Source organism: Gekko japonicus, unplaced genomic scaffold (assembly GCF_001447785.1).
Source record: "Gekko japonicus isolate JY-2015 unplaced genomic scaffold, Gekko_japonicus_V1.1 scaffold131, whole genome shotgun sequence".
In the NCBI taxonomy this organism is placed as follows: Eukaryota; Metazoa; Chordata; class Lepidosauria; order Squamata; family Gekkonidae; genus Gekko; species Gekko japonicus.
In genome coordinates, this window is record NW_015167061.1 from 897,720 (window position 1) to 908,378 (window position 10,659).

General features: G+C 49.1%; 1 protein-coding gene across 1 annotated transcript in view; it reads left to right on the plus strand.

Moving 5' to 3' along the window:
- IFFO2 (intermediate filament family orphan 2) overlaps nt 1–9,090 on the plus strand; it is a 45,733-nt gene extending 36,643 nt beyond the window's left edge. Inside the window, exons 6-10 of the mRNA XM_015412559.1 lie at nt 589–731; nt 3,551–3,671; nt 5,793–5,885; nt 6,459–6,589; nt 6,830–9,090. Coding sequence (XP_015268045.1) covers nt 589–731; nt 3,551–3,671; nt 5,793–5,885; nt 6,459–6,589; nt 6,830–6,935 — 594 coding nt within the window. The 3' untranslated portion in view covers nt 6,936–9,090. The remainder of the gene's footprint in view (nt 1–588; nt 732–3,550; nt 3,672–5,792; nt 5,886–6,458; nt 6,590–6,829) is intronic.
- Nucleotides 9,091–10,659: the final 1,569 nt, after the last annotated feature.

Below are 10,659 nucleotides of genomic sequence, written 5' to 3' on the forward strand. Positions count from 1 at the left end.
TCTTTTTTTCTTTTTTTTTGTGTGGGTGGGTGGGTCGGGGGGGGGGGGGTAGCTCTTAATCGGAAACATTTCTTGGAACTTCAAAAACGCTTCAGTTTTATTCTGTACGATGCTATTCCAGTCTAGCTCTTCTTCTGGATGTGGGTGGAGGCAGTGGAGAAGTGGGACTGTCCTCTGGCACATAGCCTAGAGCCTTTTATCACTGTTAGCCCGCTTGGTAGTTAAGGCCAGGAAGGAGAGAGCGAAGGTGCTCCTGTTGCTCTCTGGCTTTCTCACCCCGAGCACCTTCAGTTGCTTGTGCGTCGTCATCCTGGCCTGTGCATGGCGGGCTGTGGCCCAAACAGCTGTGCCGTCAAGGCAGCTTGCTTTGCTGTGTGCTGTTTCGGTCTGCTTTCCTGTGCTCTGTGTCCTATCTCCTAATGGGTGTCGACTGAGCCTAGCTGTGAAGCTGTCCCAGGCACACACAATGTCCCACGGGGGGTGGGCTGTGGAGCCACGACTGTCTGTCCTGCCTGATCTCTGCCCTTCTCGAGCTGCCCCTTCAGCTCACTCGGGGTCTCTGATCGCTGCCTTTCTCTCCAAACGAAGGTGGCTTCGAAAAAGAAAGAGCGGAAGCTGACGCTGGAGGATGACCTCTCTGAGCCGAACACGGACAATGGCAGGTTCTCCGACGACGAAGTCAGTTGCTCTCTGAACATCACAGATGAAATGAAGAGAATGTTTAATCAGCTGTAAGTATTTGAAAGGCTTTGCATCCTTCCGCTTGTTACTTGGAGAGGAGGCTGTGCGCTCCTTTGGCCAGAAGGCTTGCTTTGTTAGGGCAGAAGTCTTGCATTGTAAATGATGCAAATCAAGTAAACTTGTACACACCACACAGCCTGCTAATCACGGGACCATGGGCGAGGAGCCATTTTGGACCCTGGAGCCCTGCCCCCTGGTTCTTGGAAATACTGCCTCATGGGCCTCTGGGACTGCATCAGACATTGCCTACATACCTCTGAGTAGGTCTGCAGTCTTTGGGAGCGGAAGCACTCTGCTCTGTCCTCAGAAGCAACCCTCAGGATTCCAGATCTTGCGTCAGTACCAAATTTTGCATTTGCACAGAATTGGGAGTACACGGAGACCCATAAGTGTTTTCCTGCCTGTTTCTTGTACATTCGTCTAGCTTAATGCAGGACCTTAAAAACTGGTGCTCTGCTCTTTCCCATTTATTGTTACAAGACAGCAGGGAGACCTTTTCTGTGCCGTTCCTTGGCAAAGTATGCTTGGCTTTGCCACTCAGAGCCACTTTTAACCTTTCCCTGTGGCCAGATCCTTGATGCCATGCCAGCCCAGCCCACTTTTCAGGCCAGGCTACAGACAGTCGGGGAGATTTGTCTGTCTCCTTCTGTTGCTGTCTTCCACCAGCAGGGGAAGTCTTTTTGTTTCATTTGGCATTCCTAACCAAGGTTATGTATGTATTTTAACTGTTTTATGTGTACTTTAATTCTTTTTTAGAAAGTTGTTTTAGTGCAGTGTGTTTGGGAGGGGATGTTATTTTAATGGTTTTATGTTTCATATATGTTTTAAATTGTTAGTAGCTTTGGCAGCCCTTGTCAGGGCAGGAAGGGAGAATCTAAATTTGAGAGCCAAGGGATGCTGCCCCTGGCGGTGGCATCATGCCCATACTTTTGATGGCCGCTTTGAGAACAGGAAGCAGTAAAGGAACTTTTAAAAGATGGACCTGGAGGAAGCCTGTACATTCTGTGTCTACGTGCTCCATAGCTGTTACTGGAAGGCCCCATGGCTTGGCTTGGCTCCTCTTTCTGAAGGCTCATTTTATTGGCATTTATTGCTCATGTTGCCTTTGGATCATGGCCCCTAGTGAAGCATTAGCTTAATACTCGGAAAATCCTGTGCTTAAAAGCTTGGCCCAATAGAAACGGGGACTAAGCGCTCTGCCACTCATCCACTCCCCAGCTTAGCAGAGGGATCCTCCAGGGATGACTGTTTCCTGTTGTCATTCATGCCAGATCTCTTGCACAGAGCATCGAGCCCTGGCCCTGTCTCTCAGCATCTTGTATGGACGCATCAGTAGCATGAGCTTTGCTCTGTAGACTTCCTTCCCAATAGCAGTGTTGCACATCCACAGATCATGGCAGCAGGTTATCGTGCCACAATAGCTGACGAAGAAGCACACACTGAGCTCTGTGAACCTACCCAGAACTCCTGCTGGTGTGTCTGTTTCTGAAAACATGGCTTAACCTCATTGGCTCGTGGGGCACTTTGCAAATACCTTCTGGTTTATGGCTTAGGATAACAGCTGTGGCTGTAGACAAATAGGTTAGTTAATACATTGTAAGTGCAAACAAATCCTTTTTAAACAACTAATTAAAATGCTGTATTATTGCACTGTATTTAGAGAGGCGGTTTGGATTAGTGATGTTTGAAGAGTAAGCACAGCTGAGGTTCAGGGAAGTCTTAAGCCGAGGAGGTCCTTCATAGAGTGCTTGACTGTAGTGGAACCGCATATTGGAGCTTTTGCTGGGCCACTGATCAGCTGTCTCCAGCAGTCTCTGGCAAGTTTTGAACTTATAAGATCTGAGTTGACCTTGACTTCCTGCTTTATATGTGCTTGGCTGGGAAGGAAATGAACTCAGGACACAAAAATGCCTCATTGTGGAGCTCTGCAGAGTGGATATGACTCGCCCATGACAGTGCAGGTGGGCGTCTAGATGCTTTACAGGGAAGCTGCGGTCCTCAGGGCTTCAGCCTGCAATGCTGCTTGTCTGAATTGAAGGCTTTAATGCCTGGTGGTATTGATAGAAGAGCATGGAAGCTCACACCAGAGTCTTCCTTTGACCTGCAGAAGTTAGTTAGTCTAATACAAGGGGTGCCTTTTTGACCTCTCTGGAAATGACCTGGTAGTGCTGACTTACTAACACATGTTAGTGATGAGGAAGAGCAGTCATAATCCACTTGATTGGCGTTAAACTGATAGGTGCAGGAGGTATGCTTCAGTCTAGTGGAAGGGGGCAATGAGCAGCAGTCATCTCTGTTTTTACTTAAACGAGCCTCTAGGCCTCATGGTTTGGGTGTACAATGCAGTTCAGTCTCCTAAGGACTTCAGCGCTGGTGGGGTTGAGTCCGTAAGAATATCCAAAGATGTGGGCAAAGATTTGTGGTCGCCTTATAGCAGCTAATATTTGGTAACGGCAGCACCTGAAGCCCAAGGTAGTCGAAATAGAAATGGTGGTTTGTGAACATGTGTTCCTCTTCGATCTGCCCTTCTACAAAGTGAAACGTGCCAAAATTTCCCCCTTTTTTGGCAAAAGGGTCCAGCCTAAATCCTTTGCGTAAAGCTCTGTGCTGTTTTTGTTTTAACATACAGCACCATCTGGAGGAGAAAAGTTGAACTCTGGCTTCCGGCACAAGAATTTTAAATCTGCCCAGAATGTTCTTTTGCAGGAGAAGGAAAAACTGGCCGTGCTTTTCTAGCTCCTCTGGCAGAGTCTGAGGAAGGACCTTTTCTGAAGGAAGATTGTAAGCGCTTTCAACTTTTCCCCAACAGGCGGGAAACCTTTGATTTTGATGATGACTGCGACAGCTTGACATGGGAAGAGAACGAGGACACCCTGCTTCTCTGGGAAGACTTCACCAACTGCAACCCCTCGACTGAGCTCCAGGGAGAGGTAAGCTTGGATCGGTGCTGCTCCCCTCATTACAGAAGAGCATTTTATGCTTCCTCAGTGACATTCTTTTCCCTCCGCCATACTGGAATGCCGATTCACAAGCAAAGCATATTCAGACAGAGTTTGTAAATGTGGATCTGGTCAGCTTGAGTCCTTAGAACATATTTTATTGGAGTGGGATATCTGTTCTGTTTTGAGAGAAGGTATTTGTCCTCCCTCTTAATAGTTCATGTGAATTATCATCCCAAGAACTGTCCAGTTGTTCTTTGTAGATGAGGAGTGGAAAACTATGTTAGCCGCTGCTAAATATTTAGCTGCATTGATTGCCTGTAATGGGGCTGGATCTCTGTTCAAGACCTTTTGAGTCAGAAGAGCAGTAAGATAAGAAGAATTTAAGAAGATCTGTGCTGCTCAAGGTGTGGTCCACAGCAGCCTGCTCAAGAGTCACTTTCAGCTTTGTGGGTGGAGTAATCTAACTTCACTGTTCCTAACATGGGGCCAGGTGACAAAGGGAGGTGTGGTTTGTGGGTGACCGTGAGATAAAGCCAGACTCTCTGCAAGGCTGTAGCGGGCTTCAAGATCAGTTTACACTCTGTATTGCAAAGATGAAGACAGACATATGTTAGTTTTGCTGTCTGACTTTGCAGGGCAGTGCCTTGAATTGATGGCACAGGGCAGCGTGTTGGGAAAAAACAATAAAGAGCGAACGGAGCAGTCAAGTTTGAAATGGTGTTCACTACATTTAAGCAGCCCCTTCTCCCTCTTCTGCATTTCCTCAATTCTTTGGGCAATAGTCAGTGCTGTGTACTTTGTCTCACCTTCCACAATAATATTGGGCATCCTGATTATTTGTAATTTGAACTCCCACACCAAGAGCCGTCGATCTTGGATTGACTGTGCTTCAGGGTGGGGCCTTCTGTGGTCACAGGAGCTAGTGGTTGGAAGTGTCATTTTCACCTTTGCTTTCCTGTAGACAGCAGCCATAATTTTAAGGGTAGGGATGAAGGAGGAGTGTTGCCAAACCTTTAGAATTAAAACCTTTTCTGAAGTCTTGATTGTCAAGAGGGGCTCTACCCTTCGCTGGAATTTGTAGGTAGAAGTAGTACATGGTCCTACAGGGAAGCTTGCGGGTGTCATCCTGAGAACTTTTTGCAACCTAACAATCTGTTGGCCAAAAGGAGCAGCTGATGATTAAAAAGAGCTTTGTGAAAATAGATCATAAAACCAATTAAGACTAAAATACATATATAAAACTCAAAGAAAGCAATTAAAACAAAGCAGGAAAAGAGGAATCATCAAGGGAACACCAGAGGAAACGAGTCACCCACTGGCAGAAGACAGACAGAAGGGGACAGACAAATGTCACTGGCCCCGGGGGGGGGGGGGTTCCAAGAAGGCCCGCCTCGACTTGCCCACCCAGTTTAACCTCAGAAGAGGGCAGCAGCCATCGGGTAGGTTCATCTGGGAGCATCCATGGGAAGAGCGTTCTCCGAGACTGGAAAGCGGCTGAGCCTGAGCATTATCTGTTGTCTGCATGGTGCCTACCAAAGAGATTATACTCCAAAGTGCTAAGGCTGCAAAATCCAGCAACTTGCCTTCCAGTAGGCTGAAGTGGTTTAGCAAGGGGCTGGAATTAGTGGCAGATTATTTGCATGCAACCCATGTGCGTGTGTAGAAGTGCAGCTATCAGTGGCGTATTAGACTTCTGACCTACCATGCTGCAGCTCTGAAGGTTTAAGAGGCTTAAATCCTTCTAACTGAAAATTACATAATGAAATGGTAGATTTGCCTTGTAGATGGAGATTGGGAATAACAACTATTTGACTCAAATTACTCTTGTCTGGCTCTGCACTTTCTCCACGCCTCTGGCTCCCTAGGTGGGATCAAGACACTTACCAGCTCCTACCAGCTTAGCCATCAAGTTCTGGAATGGCTACAGGTCCCGAGTCTGCCTCTTTCTCATTTTCTGTTCAGTGGACACCGGCCCAGGAACAATGCGCTTTGGTGTAGTCGTATTATACTAACCTAATTGCACACAGGCTCCCTGTGCTGGAGACTCACGTCTGGCCTGTTGAACGAGCTGCCCTCCTTTGCTCACTTGTTCACAATGTTTCCTTTCAGCACGAGGAGAACTTGGGCAACTTGATCCATGAAACGGAGTCTTTCTTCAAAACAAGAGACAAAGAATATCAGGAGACAATTGGGCAGATTGAGGTAAGGAACCAAGTGTTTCTCCCTCTCTGGAGGGTAGCAGTCAGCCTCCTGCCGCTGTGCTGTGGGACATGATTCACACTGACTGCAGCCAGCATGGCCAAGGAATGAAATCGGAGGAGAGGCCAAAGGGTGCTGAGGCACAGTTCCCGAGGCGGCTGGGTCCATCCTCAGGCTGCGTGGACTGATGGAGAGGGTGCTGCCGTGTAGAGGGGTGGACTGCAGACCCGAGAAGGAGGTTGTTGATTTAAGGGGGGAGGCTGTGTGGGCAGCTGCGGAACGGAATGACTTTTGAGCGGACAAGGCAGTGGGTAGAGAGTGACCCCAAGAAAAGAAGCCAGAGCCAGGCTACTCCGTGCATCCTGAAGGGCTGTGCTGCCCCTGCGTGCAGACCTAAATGTATGCAGGTGTTTTGAGCTGTGCAGAACTGCCAGGTAGAATCCTGGCTTCCAGGGGGCAAATTCTTTTTCTTCAGCTAGCAGCTGAATGGTTAGTTGACCGTTGTCCCGATGGGGAAACGGGACAGGCTTCTCCTGACCCAGTACTTGACTGCTCTGTCCCTCTGCTCTTGCATAGCTGGAGCTGGCGACGGCCAAGAGTGACATGAATCGCCACCTCCACGAGTACATGGAAATGTGTAGCATGAAGCGGGGCCTGGATGTGCAGATGGAGACCTGCCGCCGGCTCATCAAAGGCTCTGCGGAAAGGTAAGGGAGGGGGCAGGTCCTTGGCGTGCCAAAGCTTGCAGGGAAGGGGGCACTTCCTCAAAGGGCTGTTTCCCAGCTCATCTTGGGGCCTCTGCCCACAAGCATGCGCAGAAGACTGTGTGCACCTCCTAACCTGCCCTCTGCCACCCATGGCAGCCTGACCAGCGCATTGGCTGCCACTCCCTGCTTGTTCACCCAATGCATGATGAGCACCTAAACCCTCCTCTTCTCTCTCCACAGAAACTCCCCGTCTCCCAGTTCCTTAGCCAGCAGTGACTCAGGAAACACAGATGAGATTCAAGATGAGTTCGACAGAGAAGCAGATGTAGAGCCGATGGTCAGCTGATGAAGAACCAGAGTGCTCAGATCAAAAGGGAGAAGGGGGGAAAAACTTTGAAGAAGGGTTATGTTAAGAAACACTGAGACAGCAAAGACTCCTGAGCCCTGGCCCAGGGTTCCTGAAGATTAGTGCGCTTTCCCACCCCATCCGAGGATTGGTGCTGTAACCGTTTCTATTGTTGTACAAATCACAAACGTGGAGTCCTGCAGGAGGAAAATAGGGTGTTTTAATTGTGCCTTTGCCCCAAGCTGAGCCACTTGGCGCTCCCCTGTAATATAACCATTCTTTTTGTAATAACAAAAACACCGTAGCAAAGGGACATGTGGACGGCAGAAGCGTGGGACTTTTGGAGCCGGGCCCCCCAGAGGGGGCATGCTGACGGATCTACCTACCGACGTCCACTCGCAGCACTCCATCGTGATCTTCTAGCGGTGCCTGCGGCTGCTAGAAAGCGTCTGGCACGTGGGAGGAGACTTCCCAGCGACCCCTGTACAAAACTGTTCTGCCGGAGTTCGGAATTATTCAGAAGGAGCGCTCAGCCTGGCGGCAAGGCCCGCGAGGAGAAGCAGGGTGGGGTGGGAATGTCACTGTTAATGTCTATGCAAAAAATAACAGCACTCGCCTTATTTCCGTGGAATGTTTGGCCCTTGCTGGGCTTCTGTGTCTCTTGGCAGAGGGCAAGCTGACCACCCCTGTTTTGCACATCACTGCGGTCTGTGGAGCTCATTCTGGATGAGTCTGGTGTGTTGCAGTGGCCACTTCCCACGATCCTTCTGTTCCTGAGCGACTTCTTTCCCTTCTGCTTCTTTTGGGTCCTCCCCTTTTAGCCATCAGTGCTTTTTTCTAAAGAAGATGCTGAAGTTGCTCTACTCTTGTGCAGCTTTCATAAACTTGGAGCGTGACTGCAGTTCTTGCAGGACAAGCTCACTTCCCCTCCTGTGGATCAGTATTAAGCAGCTCATGGGTGTCCCTGGCCCACGTCTGAAGCACCCCTGGCTCTCAGCGGCTGCCAGGACCACGGCCACGGTTGGCTGCCTTTGTTTTCTCATGGGGTGTCCGTATGTGTGTGTGGGATTTTGGCACGTGCAATAGCAATAACAGTGAAAGGGCAGCAGCCTTGGCTGGCAAGGCCTCCGTGGACAGGCGGGCCCCTTGGCAGGAGGCACGGCCCTGGATGTAGGCTTCAGGCATGGCACGCTAGAGAGTCTGTGTCTGTTCTTCAGATACACCGAGAACCAGTGTAGGGTGCAGGGTTTTCCAAAGAATTCCAGCATATCAGGGTTGACTCCCCCAGACGGAGGGCTAGCAGCAGTGTGCGTCTTCTCTGGAGATGCCCTCGTGACTGAGCCCGGTCAGTATCCTCTCCTGTGAGCTGACCTCTGCATCAGGAGGCCATTTGCCAAACAGCTCTCTGGGCGGAGGCCTGTGGTAGCCTCTTCTCTACCTTGCTCAGTTGGCTCTGCCACAGAAGCAGTGGCTCTCGAGCCGGGAGAAGGAATGGCCAGGTCTGGAGGCATAACTGAAGTCCCGGCACGAAACCCGAGGTGTATTTCCCTCCAAAACGTATTCCCGTGACTTGAAGAGACATTGTCAGATCGTTCTGCAAATTAACCCTGGGGAGGCTGGGGCAGAGTTGGAGGTGGTCTTGTTCTTCTCGTCACTGGCACAGCCTCAGGTGGACAGCAGTTGGGTTGCTGAAGGGGGGGGGATGCCCAGGGCTTGGGCTGGACATGTGACCACGGGGCTCCTCTTCCAGTGAGTCGGGGTCTTCTGGACTCTCTCTGCCGTAGAGACAGAGAGCTGCCTGCAGATTTGGAAGGGAGACTCAGTACTCCTGTTCTCTTGAAGAGGTGCAGTGTCAAAGTGGACTTTTTGCGTGTCCACATTTGCTTTTTAAGACTGTCAGCTTGTTTCTTATCTCTGGTTACGTAGCTGTCTTCTGTATCGTAGTGATCTTTTCAACGCTTGCTACGTACCTTTTGTGCTGAGTACTTCCTTCCCCTGTTTGGAGAGCAGACTCTCTCATTCCAGGGCAGATTTTTTTGCATCCCCTTCCTAGCCCAAGCCATGCCCCTCAATGCCCATAAATGGGGTTTGTCAAGGATTGGCCGCAGTGGCCTGTGGAAGGTTGGAACATGGGCCTCTTCTGTCAGGTCAGAGTTTCTAATCTGCATGGTTTCTCCAGGTGCCAGGGCATCCTCTGCCAAAGTTGGCATTGCCCGAGTGCACTTATGTGTCTGTCAGAGGGTACTACTGGCTATTGCTCAGCAGCCCCAATTTGGGGGGAAAGCCTTCAGTAGGAGAGAACTCAAGCCATTTAAATAGCCGTCCTCTTTCACTGCTGCTAAGCGTCTTTATACTTTTAAAAACATTTATTTTTCACAAGCATGGTTATATTATGTGCTTTTGCTTTTAGTGACTGGCATGCGAAGGTAAAGAGTGGAGCAGGGGGAGGGTGGGGGAGTAGGTCTTGTGGGGGTTACGTAAGCGGGTTGGTGGTCGCAGATCCCTTTCCCACCGTCCGTCCTGTAGCTGTAGGTGGCACTCCTGGAGCAGGAGGCCTTTTTTTGGGTATGTGTAGATGAGGGTTCCCTGCATCATAAAGGTAGAATGGAATGATAGTGATAGGGGATGTTGGGGGGTGGTTGTTGGTGTTTTATATGCTACCAGTACTTAAATTTGTCTTAACTTTTGAATAGGAGCGTAAGCCTAGCTAGTGAATCGCTCCCACGCCTGTTAGTTCACCTTTTGTGTCGTCTTATTTTCCAGCCCCCACAGCTGTCCAAGTAGACCCTGGTTCTCTTAAATTTGCCTTTTGTATGCGGGTCACAACCGGATTTAAAGCTTGTCAGGAAAAAAAAATATATGAAAATGCTGGACATAATGTTGACCTTTTTTTTTCTTCTGTAAAGCTGTAAATACTTTATTTTCTATTCGTAAGGCAGTGTCATATTGACACTCTTTTAGATGTAAAATTGGAAAATCTTGTTTCTGTCGTGATTTTTAAAGGGGGTGGGGTTTGAAGCTAACACTTTTGCTTGCTTGTTAGCAAGAAGACCAAGTTCCTAAAACTACACAGAAACAGGCCTGCTCTCCCTGGGCAGGCCATGCAGCCACTCAGTGGAGGCATGTTTTAAAGGAGTTCCAAAGAATCATAAATGTAGATGTATTCCAAGGGGTTTGATACTTTCCTTTTGGCTCAGGCAGTGAATGAGGAAGTCGAAACACTTCCAGGCAGATATTAAGGACACAAGATGGATGAAATTTACTTGGCTAAATGTGTTCTCTTTGAAGCCGATGCCACATTTTAGTAGAGGTGTGAAGTTCCGAAGTCTGAACCTCTGTTTGGGAGCGCTGGGGAGCGGTGCAGGTGGGCTCTTGGTGCTGCAAGACCTGCTCTCCCTCTCCTCCCTCCATCAAAAAAAAATGTGTGTGAATGTTAGAGCAGCAGGGCCTCAGCTCCCACTAGAGGGCAAGCACACAGCAGCCTGCTTTCCCACGGAGGGCTTCGAATGTATTATTCAAGAAGCCTCGGAATCTATTTTCCCGTGTGTGTGTGTCAATTGGGAGCGAAAATGAAGATAAGGATCACATATTCAATTTGGGATTGTTTGTGTGTGTGTGTGTGTTTTTTTTTAAACAGGTCAAAGGCAGCTTCTGCAGAAAAGGGGGAACTGGAAAATTACTGAAAATCAAAAGCGTGCTTTGAGCCATATCGGCTAGCTCGCTG